General features: G+C 31.6%; 2 protein-coding genes across 3 annotated transcripts in view; both read right to left on the bottom strand.

Moving 5' to 3' along the window:
* Positions 1-15,696, bottom strand: part of LOC130902138 (G-protein coupled receptor dmsr-1-like) — a 151,170-nt gene extending 135,474 nt beyond the window's left edge. The window contains exon 1 of one of the 2 annotated variants that reach the window (XM_057814001.1): positions 15,551-15,696. The gene's annotated coding sequence lies outside the window, so the exon portion shown is untranslated. The remainder of the gene's footprint in view (positions 1-15,550) is intronic. The other variant, XM_057814000.1, reaches the window with a different exon arrangement.
* A 1,576-nt stretch (positions 15,697-17,272) lies between these two features.
* LOC130902136 (Bardet-Biedl syndrome 4 protein) overlaps positions 17,273-19,938 on the bottom strand; it is a 61,426-nt gene continuing 58,760 nt past the window's right edge. Inside the window, exon 10 of the mRNA XM_057813998.1 lies at positions 17,273-17,444. Within this exon, the coding sequence (XP_057669981.1) occupies positions 17,424-17,444 (21 nt within the window). The 3' untranslated portion in view covers positions 17,273-17,423. The remainder of the gene's footprint in view (positions 17,445-19,938) is intronic.

Below are 19,938 nucleotides of genomic sequence, written 5' to 3' on the forward strand. Positions count from 1 at the left end.
CTGTATAAAGCTATATTTCACATAAGAGAATTCAAATCCACTCAGATACTATGCTGTACTTGCCAAATATAATAAATTCTAACATAAAATCTCGTATATTTTATATTCAGAAAATCGAATATAAACATTATTAGTGGTCTATTTCTATCTTATCCGTTCTATCTGTGGTATAAGAGAAAACAATCGAACATAAGACTAGATCAAGTTAGAGCTGTGCCAAGCAGCCAATCCCGATTCCGCAAGGATTTAGTTATAAAACAGCGTTTACGGATAATATACTTAATGTCGAGGGTGAAGGGCAGGAGGCGCTTGTGTTGCTATTCGTGAACTGATTAAGGTCTTTTGACATGAATACACGCGTTTGTCAGTTATTTATTTCTATGTGAGGCAAATTTGATTAATTACCATTAAATTTTTTGCTTGTAATATTTACAATGTTAAATAGTGTGTTCATAAAGTATAATCATTTGAAAATATTTCGATTTCTGTATCGTGAATTGGTATTTCCGGTTTTACTAATTATTGGATTGATTTACTTCCGGCTTTTCGAACAAGATTTGTGTATTAATACCAAAGTTTTATTTCGGGAGACATAACAAAAAATAAAAACAATTATTTTAATAACAAAAAGATAAACAAAACCGAATACTGAAAAGTTAATAAATGAAAACAAAAGAGAAGAATACACAGAGCAGGTGGAAGATCTTTAAAATCAACGAAATGTGGAAGAAGAATATTAAGAAATATCTACTTGAAGTAACGGAGGAGCAACTAGGAAAAGGAAAATGGAGACCAACAAAAGAGTGGTATAATGAGATATACCAGTTGTGAAAATAGAGAAAATGACAAAATTGAGATGGTTAAACACAAACCACATAGAAGTCAATAAAATACGAAGAGGCAAGAAAAAATGCAATATAACAATTAGAAAAACACATTGAGAATGGATACGTGTCAAAATAAGAAACAAAGACTAAATAATAACACAAAAGTAGCATTTTACAAGAAAATATCTGAGGAAAACAATTCACACAAAGACCAAATTAGAGTAATTAAATCCCAAAGGGGAGAAGTGGTCGAATGAAAAATCCATTTTTATGAGATCCGGAAGAAACATTTTCAACAACTGTTAACGAAAAATAATAGATTGTATGGATGATTTGGAAGAGTAGAAGGAAGGAAGGAAAAAGGGAAAATAGAAGAATGGGGAAAAAGAGGTTGAGAATGGGAGAAAACCTGGGAAAATTCATAAGAAATATCTGGAAATGATGGAAAAAATGTCAGAAGAATGGAACAATGGGCAAATCGTCACAGTTTCAAAAAAGGAAATCAACAACTGTGCAAAAACTAGGAATTACATTTCTAAATGTAGCTTTAGCAACAATGTAAACTATAATAAAGAGACGCCTGGTGAGTAACGCATCGATATACAAATGATGTTTGTAGATTTCCATTAAACATTTGACTAAATCGATAGGAAAAATATAATGAAAGCTCTAAAAGACCAATGGATAGAAATAAGACAGGAATGAATTTGAGAATACTTATCGCCATTTTTAATTAATTAGCAAAGTTAAAAGAATAAAACAGAACGAAGAATACCATGACAGGGTATCTATGGAAGGCATGTGAAGACACAATAGCTTTTTCAATACTACAGTGGGATCCAGTTAGTAGAAAAATAAGGAAAAGGCTCAGTTAAAAAGTGGTTGAAAGAATTGGAGAAGGACATAAGTAGAATAGGAATCAAATGATGGAGAAGACATATATATAAATATATATATATATAAATATATATATATATATATATATATATATATATATATATATATATATATATATATATATTGGAATGAAATCTTTACCAACTAATTGTGAGATTGTGGCAATTAAACACCAAAATGTAGTCTTTTTGATTATATTCTTTTTAATTATATTCCGAACATGCAAATATTTATGTATTCGTCATTTAGTTGATGAATACATAAGTATTCGAAATCTCGCAATATTATATATTACATTCTTACTAACTAGGAAATGAATGTAGTTGTTGTGGAATTGTAGCAATGAAATACCAAAGCACACTCTTCAATATATATTCCAAGCTCCTCGGAATACATACCTTCATAATTAACTAGTTATAAAGTGCTTATCCTTTCTAAGTTTTTCTAATCTACAGATGAACGAAAACGAAAAATTTGTTCATTATAATAACGTTGTATCCATCCTCTTCCATACGTCATTCTAGTCGCTGCAATAAACAAAATTTGAGACTTTTTGTCTATTTCAAAATAGAAATCCAAGTATAATATCCTATCGTTAATCTTATAAACTTATTACATATTCTTATATTGCAAACTGTTGTGCTCAGCAGTTTTCAACTAAAAGTTGGTGAAAAATCTTCGGTAACAAATATTTTATAAAATTACACAGTCTCATTCGTACAGTGAAAATTGTTGAGCCGATAGCGAGAGAGTTTTAATGATGGCTGTTATTTATCGATTTTTATAATAAATAAGTAAGGAAGTACACACTAAGCTAAACTAACGCAAAACAAATTTAATCTTTCTCCTTTTCTTGAAATTCACAAAGCAAGGCAAGTTTTTATTCGAAAGAAATTTATGGAAAATGTCCAGAAATAATATTTTTTCCATGGCGATTTATTCCAATTATGTGCAGTTCTAACTAATACATATAGAAGTCTTTGACCTACAGTGATTACTTCAATCATATTGACCACAATCACAATATAGTAGTAATAGATATTGGATCTATTAAACAACAGCCCCCGATCTAGGATGTGGTAAGACGAAGAACAAATTCTTTTTTAGATTTCCATAACATTATTTGAGTTCAAACAATTAATTTAGTTTACCTACTGTTTAGTGGTTACTTCGATCTTTTGAGTAAATCTTATATGGTGTAGAAGCTTAGTATATTACGATAGAAGAGTAGGAGGCTTCAAGATGTTTACCTACCGTAGGATGCTGAAAATATCATGGAGGGATCCATTGGAATGAGTAGGTTATCTTGGCTAAGGAACCTGCGAAAATGGCTTAACGTCAAATCATTTGACCTATTTAGGGCCGCAGCTGTCGAAAGCTAAACTAGCTATAATGATAGCTAACCTACGAAATACGTGATGAATAAGAATCAATCGAACACGGATTTAATATTATGTTGATAACGCATCACTGAATCTGCTACAATTTATAGAATGCTCTTACTACTTTCAGAGTTTATCAAATATTGCTAATTAGAAGGAATACATAGTTATGCCCATTCCATCGCTTTTTATTTGATGATATGAAAAAGTTTATAAATTTTATCGACAATACAGAATCATCTGTACGTCCCTTAAAAGCGCGTATGTAATGTAACATAGTTGAAAGGTACTGCAGCTGACCAAAGAGAGGAGTGACAACTCGAAGCACGGACATGGGAGTCAAACTATAGATCGTTGTAGTTATTGGGCTGTGACGATAAGCCTGCACGATTACTAAAAAGGCATCATGCAAAATTAAGGTTGCGTGAGTATTCAAGATGTTGATGTCTTGACATACCGTATCCATTATTCTAGTTTGCCCTCGAGGATCACATAGAGGAGCTACCGATTCATTAGATCTTAGATCTACATACGAATAGTGACTTATAGTAGTAAGTAAAAGTAGGATAGGTTAGAAGAAGTGTGGGACAACACCAACGCCTTCTTTCTACTTCGTGGTTGGTGGCCACCAAAAAACCACTTTGAGATGCCGAAAAAGATAGTGCCGTGAAATCGGAGCTACTCTGGCTGTTTCAGCATCAGAAACTGCCATGAGAGCGACTGGTCCAACCAGCATCGGTCTTAACAGTTACGTATGAAACACCACCGTCGGAAAGGCAAAAGTGATTTCGATATGGAAAAGTTTCCAGAAGCAAATACTTTTGAAAAAGGAAACTACCATAGTTCAAAGTACGTCGCATTCATGCAAATCTGAATTTTGTGAGTATGTGATAAGATGTAAAATGAGTAATACAAACATAATTTTGAAATTGGTTTTTCATTATTTCTAATGATATTTGGAAAAGTCACTAATAGTTGGAAGCATTTGGATAGAAAATAACTTTGTTTAAATTGGTCTAATTTTCTTCAAATTTTAGCTCAAATTGATTCAAAGACATTACCACCCTCCATTATTTTTTTTCCTCATTCAAAGATTACAATATTCATTATTTGGAAAATTTTTGCATTAATTTTATTGTTAATATCTCTATTCAACCATATATAGTTTTTTCTGTAATATATTAATCGCCCAGTACTTCACAAAAGTATCAATTACATGGCATCAAACGACCATTAAATCGAAAAGCATAACATTGACAATATTTCAAATAGAATCCATTAGCTCACCGTTATCCAATAGTAGATTAGATAATCTACAGCATGTGGCGAACAGTTAAATTTTCGCACGACTACGCACGGCAACGTAGGTTAATTTCAGGATGGTATCAACCAGCGAGGAGGGAGATTTAGTAAATTGTTGTAAACCTGTTTGATATTGTTGCGAGCGTTGAGAGTAGAGTCATAAATCTGGATCAAATATTGTCACATACGTCAAAATACGGTTTATTTATGATATGAGTGAAAATTTGAGACAGTTTTTTTGTTATTACAATTAGAAAAGTTTTCTAAATTTTTGTATATTTCAAAGGAAAAGTTCGTTGAAGAGTCGAATAGAATAAACATAATTCAATGTTATAGTAGATGAGATAAATTATAGTTTTTGTTCGGTTTCCATTTTCACAAGTCAGTGAACAAGTCTTTTTTTGTAGGGAATTTGTTGACGCTAAATGATAAGGACACATCATGTTTACTACACTCATATTGTAATATTTGTATACGTTTATGAATAATTATGCATTACGAGGGTTGTCATAAAAGTCTTCGACCAAACAACGAGACCTGATACTTTTTTTCTAGAGTCATATTTACTTTCAGGGATAGTTTTCTTTTGAGACTTTTTTTTAAACATTCCAAATAATAATTGATCTTTTTCCTCCAAATAGGCGATAATGTAAGAAGCGATAACATCCTCGTCTGATGAAAATCTCTCTTCTGGAATTGAAACTTTAAGGTTTGGAAACAGGAAAACGTCGTTTATGACTACATCTCATGAGTACGGTGATCAACCAATCTGAAGTACAATTCGTAAATTTTAACCTTTGGAATAGTTTGATTGAAAACCAATTTCTTTATCTTGAAATACGGTGTATAATACTCCTCTGTCATTTTTTTACCCTTTTGAAGAAACCTAATGAACACAGTCACATGACTATCCCAAAAAACACCTTCCTTCACTTTTCTTGTCGGTGAAACTGTCTTTGCCTTTTCCGGAGCAGGTACGTCCTTTACAATCCACTTTATTGACCATTTTTTCTTTCCAAGTATGCAGTAGGGGACTTTTTGCTTAAACCGAGTTAATAAGGCCTGAAAAATATTTATTTGAATGCGCCTTCGGTCCAAAGTCAGAAATACGCTGATATTTTACGCATAGATAATTCCTAAGTCTGTATAATTTTTTCTAACTTTAATACGATAGTTGTCCAGTTCCATTTGGAGAGCTTTTTCGATGATATCTGATACTGTCACATTTGAATTCAATTTCCGAAATTTAACGGTGGTAAATGATGGAGCAGAGTCTCCGTACAAAGTACAATATATACGTGAAAGTATTACCTTTCAAAGATAAATATTTAGTAACAGATCGATACTAAATCTTTTCTATTTTCACAAAAATATTCTTACACGATAGTCAAACAGAAAATAAGCGCCCAAGATGGCTATGATTTTAGTTAGAATATCTCAACACATACGCAAATATATTTCCCAACGCACATCAATAAGTGCTGACATCTTCAGATTTAAGTCAGAATATCACGGTTTCCCTTCAAACAAAAAGCCGCAAGTTCAGATTTAACAAAATTTATTGAAAATTATGAATCTTAGACTAGTAGATGATATCTTGTTTGACAACAAAAAATATTTAAAAATGGGATCAATGAAAATTAAAAATGGTTTGAACTAACAGACATAAAGAATTGATAGTACAAAATCGAAGTAACATACGATATTAGAGGTTCTCAAATTCATATTTTTCAAGCATGTACTAAAAAATTTTTGTTATATTGCACAAAGTATATGTAAAGTTTTTATTCTTATTGATATTACTAATTAAGTTAAATAAATATATTAAAATAACAATAATTCATTATAAATTGTGTGTTTTTTTTAAATAAACTTTATAAACTATCGTCGCTATCACCTGTTGTGAATTCAGGAAAACATAATTGATTCAGAGATGTTTTCCAAAAGTTCTAGAATTTCCGGCAATAATACTTTGTTTTCTTTGAAGGTAAAGAAATATCAGAATCTATAGCCTCTTAATTAAATTTTTGCTTTTACTTAGAAGTTATTAAATTAAATCATATCAAGGGGAGTAACGTCGAAAACTGTTCTTCCATAACTTTTTTAGCAGTATGGTCGAAAAGGAATTGCAACCTAACTTCTGTCATATTACCAGAAACAAATAGGTTTTTCAGCTTCTATCCTTATTTTTTTGTACAAGCTTTTTGGCAATTTTGCATCACCAATCCTTCATCTGGCTCATAAACCATTTTTACATTTTTTTCACAATATTCCATGCTTATCTTATCATTTTGTAATTAGTTCCGATGCATCCAATTTTCCTTCTTTCCTTAAATCCATTTGACCTGTGTACGCCAACTTTGATACGCTCCAACAGATTTGGTTTTTCTTGTTTTAATTTTTTCGCTACTGACGAAACTTACTTCGGCCCGTCCCATGCGAGAAGTTGATGTTGTCTCATCAGGCAAATAGGCAATAGGTAATGAACGCAGTTCATTGAACTACGCAGCATTTTGTTCCAGAAGTCTTGTTTCAATTCTATTAGCAATTTGCCATCTTTTCGAAAATGTAGAGCACAGGTGATAAATGCTATGATCTTAAAGTTTCTTCACCACGCCCCTCAGATATTAAATGATCGCGGACAACATTCTGAACGTTTTGACATTTTTGCGTACTATTTTCACCCTTCAGCTCTTGCCAAATGCTGAACAGACTCTTACGTTTCAAACGAACAGCTGTAAAATAGAATAACCGCATATGAATATCCGTTACTTAAAAATATTTTCAAATGGGGCAAAGATAGGCAGCTAATTGTTTTTTAGCAAGTTCTTTATGTTGTGTTCTTTTATTTAACCAAAAATTAAAGCGTGACTAGGCGTATATCTTGTATCTCTACAAAAACATTACTATAGTTCAAAAAAAGAAAAACAATTTTTAAAAACTTTTATTCACAATAACACAACAATATTACAATTTTATAATTTTGAATGAATTACATTAATTTCAACAATCTGAATTAATATAAACTAATGAGGCAAATGAATTAACAAAAGCTTATTGTAAGATGTTTAAAGCAATTCATATTTTAAATAAATGCATGACAAAATGTTCATGAAATATGATCGTTTCATTTTTAAAATAGTCTGGATTTTTCTAGATGTAACTCTATTTATTGTTGTTACCAAAAATGAGAAAAGCAGACGTTACAGGTATATGAACCAACATCCTTTTTGGATAATTATCACGTTTTGTGACATTCCTGAACATTTGAGAATTTTTGACTTTTGGCCAGGTTTTCAGCCACTAGGCTTCGTTGTGGTTTATTCGTATTTTTTTTATAATTGTGAAACCTACGAGGTCAGGCTATTAAATAACGAGACTGATTACGAAAAAGGGTTTTATTATAAAAATTATACTACATTCGAATGCTCCCCTTCAATATTCTTAGGTGAGGGCTTTCAGTTTTTTGATTTACCGCTTCCATCGATTCAAATCGGGTCCCTTTCAAAGCAGATTTTATCTTCGGAAACAAAAAAAAGTCGTATAGGGCCAAATCTGGTGAATGCGCTTACTGGCCCAATACTGCTCATAGATAGCACGTTTTGGGCAGGTGCGTTGTCTTGATGCAAAATCCATGAGTTGTTCATTTACAATTCGGTTCGTTTTTCATGAACTCGTTCTCGCAGTGTTGCCAAAACTGACAAATAGTGAGTCTGATTGACAGTCTGACCCTCTGCAGCCCATTCAGTCATCTCGATACCGTTAATGTCGAAAAAAAACGATCCTTGAATTTTGATTTGCTCTCTTGACCCTCACTAAAGCGCTCACACCACTCAAAAATGCGCATGAGATAGAAAATTGTACCCATAGACCTCTTGCAAAAATTTATAGCACACAGTCAGAGTTTTTTTTCAATGTAACGAGAAATTTGAGATTGATAAGCTCCTCCTGCAGTTACGGAAATGTTTTTTGGGATGTGCTTATACAAGATATCTAGATACCCAACGCACTACTTGTTCCTACTTCACTCTAGGCGCACAGTCTCGTTATTAAATAGTCATACCTCGTATATGTTAGCTCTATGCTGAAATTGTTTCACATTTCAGTGTTTCATAACTCTTCTATAAAGTTTGACTAAATTATCAAAAAAATTCTAGAATATATGAAGAATATTTAATCCTTCTCATACGCCACCGCTGTACGTATTAATAAAGTTTCTAAAAAAGACCCAAAGCTTCTGAAATCTTTTTAAGAGATCCGATAAGAAAATTTTATTAAAGTCGCAGTGATTCTTAATAATTTTTCTCTTAGTACTATTAACCATTTTCCCTTTTTTCCTTTTATCACTTCTGTTCGCTGCGTTAATACTTAGTCTTCGATGGCTTCTTCTTTTCGTTCAAACTATGCAAAGTTTTATTAAAATTAATTGTTCATCTGCCTATAATTAACCAGTTCATTTTAGTGACGGTAATTGGACAGAAATGAACTGGCATTCAAGGCTTAATAATGTACTGGATGGAGTTAATAATATAAATAATAATAATAAAATTCATATAACGTAATGGCACACCTAGGGGTGAAAATTATTAACAATAGTAACTTCGAAAAAAACTTCTTAATATCGAATTTACATACCACTACTACTTATCAGCACATTCGGCATATAATATTACAAATTTCACTCTACTTACTCAAATAAAGATTCGGGAAAAGTGTTAAATGAAAACTCGCAAATAACTTCAATTTTACTTAACCAATTTTTGCCTTCTTAGCCTTCTTGAAACCTCTTTTTGGCAATTTTTAGTGCAATGAACCGTTTTTTTTTTCATTCCATTAAAATAATTTACTAACCTAGTTATTAAAAGCTGAATATTTATTTTTTTATTAGAATCATTTAACGTATTCATTAAGTATAACATTTACTCAGTTTGTACAATAATATTATGCCAGTTTTATTTTGTTACTAACAATAGATTAATATCGTTACCTATTAATAACTGGGACGATAACACATCTAAAATAATTCTACCTAACATATAGGAAAGCAAACATTCAATAGAGAAACTGTGAGAAATTGATATGTGTTTGATGACCTCTCCCAGAATCTTGTAAACTCAAGAAGTTACAGTGAAACCATTACAATTTCAATATAACCTTAACGGTAACACGTATGCTACAAAGAACTATTTATTTTAATTAAGCACTTGAAATAATAGGATCGTATTTAGAATACATTATAAATGCAAATATTGCAGTTAAGATGTATGCAATACAATATTCCAAAAACGCCATTCCGATTGAAGATTTGTTAACGAATTGATTGCTTATTTTCTCTAGAAGATCTGCCTGTAGTGATTCGTAGGTCTGTTTTTCCAGCACAGTGAAATACGGATCAATTCAGATAACATACCAAATACCCATACGATATACACGCCAAATTTTTTTAACCATTGAGTCACCCAAATTAATTTATTTAGACTTTTGTCTCTGAGGGCCATTCAAAGGATTGATTTTTACAATTACACAAACTGCTCAAACAATATGATCGAGATAATACGAAATTTGATTCAGAGTATTGAAGTTTACACTTTTTTCAAAATATCTCGAAATAACAAAAATATATCTTCATGCGGTTGTCCCTACTGTGTTGGGGTTTCTTTTATAATCTGCATACTGCTATTTTCAGATTCTGCAATGATAACTATATTGAATGAAAAACCTTAAAACGCACATGTTACTGATTAAGTTATTTTGAACTTATAACCATTATATGGATGAAAAGAGATTATTTCAAAAAAATTAAGTTTACAAGGATCGATCCATAGTAGCTGAGTTATGGGCATTTTTGAATACAAAAATTCTAGCTTTTCTCTTTTGGAATATATAAACTGTTTTAATTTTTTTTCTGTAACTAGACCATAAACGATTTTTGATATATGGCCGAGAGTCGTTTCTATTGGGAGTTCCGATTAATCCATTGACCTACAGTCGTACATTACGCATATATACTGTAGATAATAAATGATTTATAATTAATATTTCTTTCTAAGAGGTCCTAGGAGGTCCGCCATTGTGTACTACATGTAATAATAGGTAATGAACCATATTTCCATGATTGCTTTAGCATGATCAATATTTTTTTAGTATCTTCTATTCTGTCTCATGATTTTTCACTCTTCCCAAAGATTTTTCAATATCTGCTGTCTGATGGATAACTGTTTTCTTCATTTGGTACTCGTCTGGTAAAATAAGAAGATTTTACAGCCCTTTGCTTATGGTTCCCAGTTAGCGTATTATAACTGGCAATAGACATTGCATATTCTGCTAACTTCCATCTAGAGGTCCCTATATTTTGAATTTTTTCTCAATTTATTTACGGTCAACGTTGTTGTAATACAATATCTGGTCTATAAGAACTTTTCTCAACGTTGCTTCTTGCTTGTTTGTGTGTGAATCCGCAATCTCACTTAAACATTTCTTAAATTCTATTCGAATATCCATTTTTACACAGATACATAATTTTGAAACTTGATATTAGGCCTTTTACATTTGATTCTTGATATAAATTATATTTTTAGGATTAATTGCGCTTAGAAATAATGTTTTAAATGTGGAACTGACCCGAAAATGACTATTAATATGACTGATCTTCATGAGCCCATTTTTCCATTTATGTCTGTCTCATATTACAGTCAATTTACCAATCACAAATAACACAATAAAATAAGTTACTAAACTCAGCTTACTTGTAATTGTATCTTCCATCATCTGTCTTAGTTATATCTTTATATTTCTTTTCGTATGTCATAGTTTAACATATTTACATCAACTACTCAGATCAAAATTAAATTAATTACTATGCTTCACTTGCCAAACGTAACAGAAAATTATCAGTGGTCTATTCCAATACTAACCATTGCGTCCGTGGGGTATCGCAGAAAACGATTAAACATAGGATTGGAGTACATCAAAATCGTTGTAAGCAGCCAATCCTGTTTTCTCTGGGATTTAGTTGGGCAACCGCTTTGCGAATGATGGATTTAAAGATAGGGATAAAGGACAGGAGGTGCTCGTGTTCCTTTTCCGGATCTAATGAAGGGCTTTTGAGACTATTAACCACAAGCATTTATAAATTATCTCGGATTGTGTGGAATGAAATACTATTTCTATGAAATTTATTGGTAATTATTCAATTATCTCTCATTAATTAGCTTATACCAGCGTACCAAATAAGAATACAAAAATTGTGTCTGCTTCCTTTGTTTGACACTATACAGTACAAGACATGGATTTTAAGTATTTCGTAATCAATTTACTAATTAAAAAAAAAACAATTTTTTTAACGGAAAGTTCTTTTCGCTTTTTCACAAAAAAATACTAAATACTCTATATGAGACCTTGTGAATCCAGCTGAGTCTCATGTATTGGTTTTTCATACAATTCGTATTGTTCCAATAAAGTTTTCTAATAAACTCGATGTCTTATTTGTCTAATCCTTTTTTCTGTTTTAATGTCAGAAAGACGGTATGATTAACTCGATCGAAGGCTTTCTCGCAGTCTATGAAACAGGCATAGACATCTTTTCTCATATCTCGACATTTCTGGAAGGGTATTAATAAGCTGGCTAGTGCTCTTGCTCACTTTATAAATATTTATATATTTAAGTAGCACCAGTTCATGAATCTTCTTGATATGTTTAGACACATATAACTCTTCATTATTCTCTCTTACTTTAAAGATATTCACAATTTTTAGCAGCACCAGTTCATCTGATGAACCAACCAATCAATAAGAACCTCGTTTTCAACAATAATGACCTGTTTGTTGAAATTCGGGAACAACAATGCTTGTTTCATAGATATTAGAAATTTAATGAGTAGCATATTTAAAGTATTCTAAATATAATGACATAAATAATGAAGAATAACATCAATGAATTATATATTAATTCTGTGAAATGAATCACGCGTTTATATGATTCCCAAATTAAAGGTTATAAGGAAGTTTGCTTCAGAGTGTACCCTAGTGTAATAAAGCCTAAACGCAAACAGCCAACTAACAGATTGGATGGCTAACACCCAACAATTTTATAGAAACAAATAATGATTAATCTTTTTCACTTAAAATTTTTGCAAAAAACTATCTAAACAAGTTGATTTGATAGAATAATTTGCAGTCAATTTCATATTTCATTTATTTTGTAATTCGATTCAATTTTTTCAAGGTTTTGATCTATTTGAAGGAAATTAAAAGGATCCATTTATATTCATATATTCTGATTGACAAAATTAACATTATAGTTTAAATAATTGAACGCATCCTACTTGAATATTCTGTTTTCTCTGAACCGTCAGGGAATAAACAAAATAATTCCAATACATTCACTACCGATAATTCTAAATTTTATAATTAATTGATGTATGTATGTGATTTTGAACATAGAAATTGTAGAGCTAATTATTACTGTATCAAACACTGAATCAAATGATTTAAATATTTAAATAAAGAGCAGAAGTGACATGACTTCTTTGCAGAAAATAAAATTTGGTGTTATGAAAACCCACGCACCCAGGGAAAACTATTTTATTTCGTTAGAAATTAACATACATATTGGGGATTCGTGATATTTGAATAATTAAAATTACTCCCAACAGGTAATAAAAGTTTTCGCCAACTTCAGCAATGGGTTGAATCTCCACCATTTCGTACACATTCCCTAATCCGTCTAAGCATACTCATAATCAGGTGATCAATATTCTCCTGGGGTATCTGTTTTCATGCTACTTCTATCTCATGTCCAAGAGTCACTTAAGTTTAGGCGGGACACTAAACTTCTACCGATAACAACCTACACGTATTTATAAGAAAAGAAAGATATATATGTATAAAATCCTATTAATCGTATACTGTATTACGTGTAAGTCAGTGAACGACACTAACCTCACTCAACCTAATGATGCATATATATTTTTGAGTCCAATATTTTCTCATATCAATATAACAAAATATCCACCTGTTTCATAAAGACTGTTTTTAATTAGAACCCTATAAGGAAGCGGTCCACGAGTTTACTTGAAAGCATGATCTTAACATAAGTGGGACACTTTATTTTGTGTTTAGCAGTTTCTCCATGTAAAATTGAATAGTTTCAACCTAAGATAAGGGAATAGAAAGGTTCTAAGCTTGATTAAACGCTGCATTGATATTTTCGATAGCATTTGTTTGAATTTAATTTGATGTAAGACTAACTGAAAAACATTTTTTCACATGTAATTTTTATTGCAATAAATTTCGATAAAGAAGTTCTTACCGTCAGAAACAACTTGAAATATATATGATTTTCACGACTGATACATCAACGTAAATTGTTTCTGTCTTAATTTGATTGTTTTAGAAGGTTCACAAACATTACATAGGTTATTACAAAATTTGGAACCAAAGTCAATAAAGTAATTACCTACTGTATTTCTTATAGCAGAAACTATTTGTTTTATTAACATATCTACACACTTTGGTCCGTTAAAATTACCTCCAAAAACAGTCCTTAGAATACATTTGTGTTCCATGTTCCTGCCTCGTCTAGTGATGATTAATTGTACCATTTATGATGACCATAGTTTCAATGGGGATCTACATCTACCTTTTGTATTAAAGAGACAATCACACACACAACCTTTCAACCGATACTTGGAAGTGATGTTTGAAATCAGATTGAATTTCAAAAAGTAGCAAATCTCTCGAGCGCGAAAGCCTCTGAAGTTACAAAGTTATGAATCTAAAATAGAGAAGAGCTCCATAGATGTCGGTGGTCGCATCTGTGATCACATATGGAATTGCCATCTGGGCCGACGCACAACAGAGAAAGGAATCGAGTCGCTTCAGTCTAGCGTTTAAGTATTTTGAGATATCCCCGAAATTAAGGAGACAAGGCAAACAGCATAGGTCGTTGGCAAATATTAAGGGGAAAAGACCCACAGATTTATTTCCAGGTAGATACCTGGCTTAGTCAAAGAAGTAAATTATTACCTGACCCAGATGCTCGCTGGACATGTGTGCCTGAGAGAATACCGTCATAGATTCAAACATGAAGATACTTTGAGTGCCCTGTACAGGATTCCTCGAAAGTGCGGAATTAGATTATCGAATCATTTCAAATGAGAAGCGGTTGAAATAACAAAATTAGTGACAGGTCAAAAGAGCAACCTCACAAGACCGCAAAACATCTTTCAAACAAACGAAATGAATAAGACACGAATTTAAGATAAAAGACAACAGATGGGGACGTAATCAGAGAAAAGCTGGATAAGCATGTGGACATGATGGTTAAAGAACAACTAACAAAAGTCGCTAACGTTGCTTCAGCGCCATTAAAAAAGTAGAAGTCTACATCCAAAGAGAACAGATTAGGGAAACACAAGGGCTAATTCTAAAAATATAAGGAAGCAGATGGGAAAAGACACTAGACCTCAGTGTCGAACTGTAACCTAGAGGCTCAAACTTCTCCTAAGACCTTTATTGTATTGACTCGCAACAAGTAGACATTTCAATTGGTGAATAAATTGATTTATTTGTTTATAGAATGTCACTGTCAAAAATACATACTAATAACGACTAGGTACAAGCATAATCTGTGTGTAATATAAATTCACTTATACCACAAAAGACATGGATATATTAAACCTAGAATTTGAATCATTTCAAAGTTTGATTCGAAAGCACTCACAAAAATATATTTAATTTTCTACAAATAGCTTATGAAATTCCTGTATTACGTTCCTGGACACTCGGTACACGCAACGATAAAAAATTAATGGAAAAGATGAACAGACATAATTTTGTTTTTTAAAACATAGGTTCTTATAGATGAATTGAACGATTAATTGATGGGTTTTTGAACAGTTGTAAAGATGATGGATTTTGACTTGAGAAATAGAAGTTAAAAATAAAGATAATTGTATAGAAAAATTATTTATTGACAATAGGATTTGTTGTTTCTAGTTTGTGGTTCGATTAAAAAATATTTTCTGTTAAATCTAATTACACTACATCTTACGATACTTCACAAAAGTATCAATTACATGACGACCATTAAATCAAAAAGGATAATATTGACTAGATTTAAAACAACATCTAATAACTCACCGTTATTCAATAGTAGATTAATAATCTGAAACAAGTGAGGAATAGAATTTTTTTCGCACAACTACGCACGGTACCGTAGGTTATTTTCAGGATAATATCTGGATAGTAACTTCTATCCAGCAATGCGGGAAATTTACTGAAATGTTGTAAACTTTGTCTGATATAATGGTAGCAAGAAGTTGCGCGCATGGAAAGTGGCGTTGCGAGTTTCATTCAAATTTTGTATGCTTCTAAGAAGAAGCTACACCAAGAATTAAGTGGCATGCAAAATATTAATTAATTAATATACGATTAATTCAATTATAATTTCGTTAAATCTGATTATTTAACGAAGTTAAAATAATTCATAATAAGTGGAATAGGTCTTTACATTAGCACGAGACTGTTCTCGTCTAGGTCTCGTCTTGGAAAAAGGGAGTTAAATTTCAAAAGTAAATATGTACTTTTTTGAAAACATTTTATTTTAAAGTTGATGACCATAACAATTTATAATAGAACAAAGGCTGGTTTTTCAGGAGTTATAAAATAAATGAGATACTAAATAATATAAAAATTGTGGTCGAAGATCTTAAATCAAATTACATGGGAACTGTCCTGTCAGCACTTATAGTAATATTATTTTATAGTTATATAATCGTCTTCATTTGATTCGCGAATTATTTAATCCTTAGCTGAAAAAATACGAAACCTAACGGTGGCGTTTCTAATCTCGTTAAAAAGATTTCAATTACATTTTTACCAAAAACATGATATCTTTGTCTCTTCATCAAACACAAATAAAATAGTTTATGATGGATGGTAAACATTTGTAAAAAGTTATCTATGAGATTTTTAGCGTAATTTTGTGGAATATTTTTTTCTATTTCAGTTATATATAACGCGGGAGAACAAACCAACTGACGGTCGCTGGCCACAGGTCGCTTGAGATTTCATCAAACATGCAAATTTTTTTATATATTTCTTTGAATAAAATTACTTAGGTCGGGTAAATATGCTGAATTATAGATAGTTATTGAAATATGAGAGTATCCTAGTCCCATTTTCCGACATTTTCAGTTTTTTACAACGATGTGAAAAAATTTTTTGAAATATTGAATTTGTTCATAAATAACATAAATAACAGTAAAATGTTTTTTATAGGCAAATTTTAATCATTTTATATTTTTTTGTTTCAGCTTCTCCAGTGGTGTTGTGCTAATTTTTTTTACCGGAACGCGTATATATAATTATATGACAGGGCCGATCCTGGGTAGGCGGCCGCTCTGTGCGGTCTCATGTCCCAAATTTAACGACGGGGGGGAGAGGGGTGTGATTTTCCATGATAACCCTGGCGGCGACGTTTTTTTAGGTCTGATGTCCCAAATTTTACAATATTTACAATAATAGTTTATTACAATAATAGGAACGCTTAATAAAAATTAGTTAACAAATTATAAAATACGCATAGTAGATACTCAAACAATAATGCATAAATATTTTTAACAATACATGAAAACACCAATGGTTTTTATAAAATATTCCAAATAGGATTATGTTCAGGATCTTGTTGAATTTTCCTTGTTTTGTTGTCATCCGCTGAACGATGAGACCTTAACCAAGTATTTCAATACGTTAGCCAATTCTCATTATCAGGAATCATCTTTAGTTCCGGAACGCATTCCTGTCTAAAAAGGAAGTACCGAAACGACGTTACGGAGCGTTCCGGCTCGATATCACCACTGAGCTTCTCATTTCATTGGTATAATTTCAAGGAGTAGGCTGATTAAGTACTTGGAATCAACCAGGAACAAGGGTGATTCATTGCGTGGAATAGGCAGATTGAGACCACGGAATCGGATCACTTCTTACCAATGATTGAATAACCACCATATCCCTACCCTTCTCTTGATAATAGCTGCAAAACGGGAGCAGAAACGTTGAGAATTTTATACACACACACACACACACACACACACACACACACACATATATATATATATATATATATATATATATATATATATATATATATATATATATGCGTTTTCCTATTGGGAACGTGGAAATGAAACACCAAAGTAGACTATCTTTAATAAATTTTCGGAGCTTTCGATTACTTATGTATTCATCCTCTGGGAAATAATTAATTGAGATTTGTGGTGGTAATAAGTTGTATTCTAGTAATATATAGAAATATTTCTAGTTAGTCTACTTTGATATTTCGTTGCCACGTTCTCAATAAGAATACAAGAAAACGCTCATAATATAGCAGACAAAGACTTCCTTATAATTCATATATATATTTATGTATTCATATTCTGGGACTAAAATTATGATCAAATACAATATAAGAAATATGTATAAAAATAATAACATTTTTACTAACAATAATCAATTAAGATATTCGTGGTTTTAAATTGTATTAATTCTTTTAAAAATTTTTAAAATTATAGGTTTCAAAATCCAATATTCAAATTGACGTTGATAGAAACATTGATCAATTAAAATATTTATTGTGGTTACTAAAGGAATTTTTATTAATTTTTAATTGGTTAGATTATGAATGTCGTCGAATTTTCATAGATTTGATAAGGGTAAGATGTAGTGAATGATGCTCAATATTCATTGGTTAAGTAACCAGTGAACGACGACTTTGAGTATACTGAATAGAGAAACTATAAATATACTAATTTCATATATAAAGTTTTAAATTCATTTGCCACTGTTTTTGCAACTTGCTATAAAAGTAGTTAAAACAATACTAATCTTATTACTCCAAGAGTTGGTTCGAAATAATCATGTTATGTGAAAGTTTTGTAAATACTAGTTGCGACTCGACGAGGCTTGTGATTAATTTGAAAAGAGAAGACCAACAAATATGATAGCGCGGCTAATTGATAGTATTAAAATTCAGGGCAGTGTTATACAGAAAGCACATTGAAAAGTATAAAAATCGATGTAAATATTGTATTCAATATTAGGACCAAATAAATGATTATCGACCCAGAAGGCTATAATTGTTTCAAGAATATAAAAGTTTTCCATCACATTCTTCGAAGTCGGTTGTAGTATTTCTGGATATGGGGTTTAGGTTTTGTATTATTCAATTCAATTTAAAAAATATAACTTCTCAGTTCACTCTTTATCTTCAGAATAACAAATAAACAATTATATCAAGATAATGATTCAATAATGCTATAAAGAGATTTAGTACATTACGACCTCTTCCATCTATGCAATGAAGATGTTTGATGATTACTAGATTGGTATTAGTTGCTGAAAATGTTAGCGCTATTCTCTTTCTAATAAAAACTCTTGAAGACTTGGAGTATCCTTACATCCTCGAACTGACAAGGATATATCAACTTCGACACTCTTCTTTTAACAGGCAATAAAACATTATTTTCTATACAATTAATTGGATTCTCAATATATGCACGTAATAACTCATGTTTAGGTAAATTATGTGTTTAAATTACTCTAATAATTTAATTTAATTCCGCCGTTATTGTTTTGTCTTTTATTGTTGTTGTTATTGGACATATTTCTACCCAATATAAGGTGATGGTCCTCAAGAATAGGCCTAATACTTTATATTTCACTAAATTAATTCACTACCTAGTCATAGAGCTTCACAAATTATTAACTAGCTGTTGAGGGTTACATATTTCATTTTTACCGTAATATCGTGTCAGCTTTATTTTGTTTTCATTAAAAGTCTGGTTGTTAATAACGGGAACGACAACACAGCGAAAATAACAACATATTGCCTCTCCTAAAATCATGTAAACGCAAAAAATTTTAGTAAACCCATTACATGGCGATTCTCCCAAGTAGCGGCATATTAAGGAGATATCGTGAAGACATCGGCATTGTGAGGAAACTGGATTCTTCCATAGGCGACCTGGAACAGACAGAAGGCGATTTATAACCGCTCGTGACGACCGCTTTATTGTTTCAACAACATTAAGAAATCGTCACCTTAATGCCGTTCAAGGACAATGACTGCTTCGTGAGATGCAAGGAGTGACTAACTCCTAAACACCTGCGATTGGTCCAAAACTTAATCCAGCTCACCGGTATGTACGTTTGTGTTTTGAACAGGATCATCTGAATTTGACGTTGGAACAATTGGGATCTGTTCTGATCTCAGATGATAACTGTGTTCATATGAAGTGGCTAACATGTTCACAGAAGAAGAATCGTGCAAGATTACATTGCAAAATTCGGGTTATGGAGTGGCCAGCATATAGTCCTGGCCTAAATAGAACATTTATAGAATGAGCTAAAAAGAAGAATTTTAGCTAGACTAAATTCGATCCCAGAGCTTATTTCTGTAGTAGAAAAGAGTGGTTTAACATCCCACAAGAAAAAATAGCTAATGTGATTAGATATATACCTAATCGTAT

Source organism: Diorhabda carinulata, chromosome X (genome assembly GCF_026250575.1).
Source record: "Diorhabda carinulata isolate Delta chromosome X, icDioCari1.1, whole genome shotgun sequence".
NCBI classification, from domain to species: Eukaryota; Metazoa; Arthropoda; class Insecta; order Coleoptera; family Chrysomelidae; genus Diorhabda; species Diorhabda carinulata.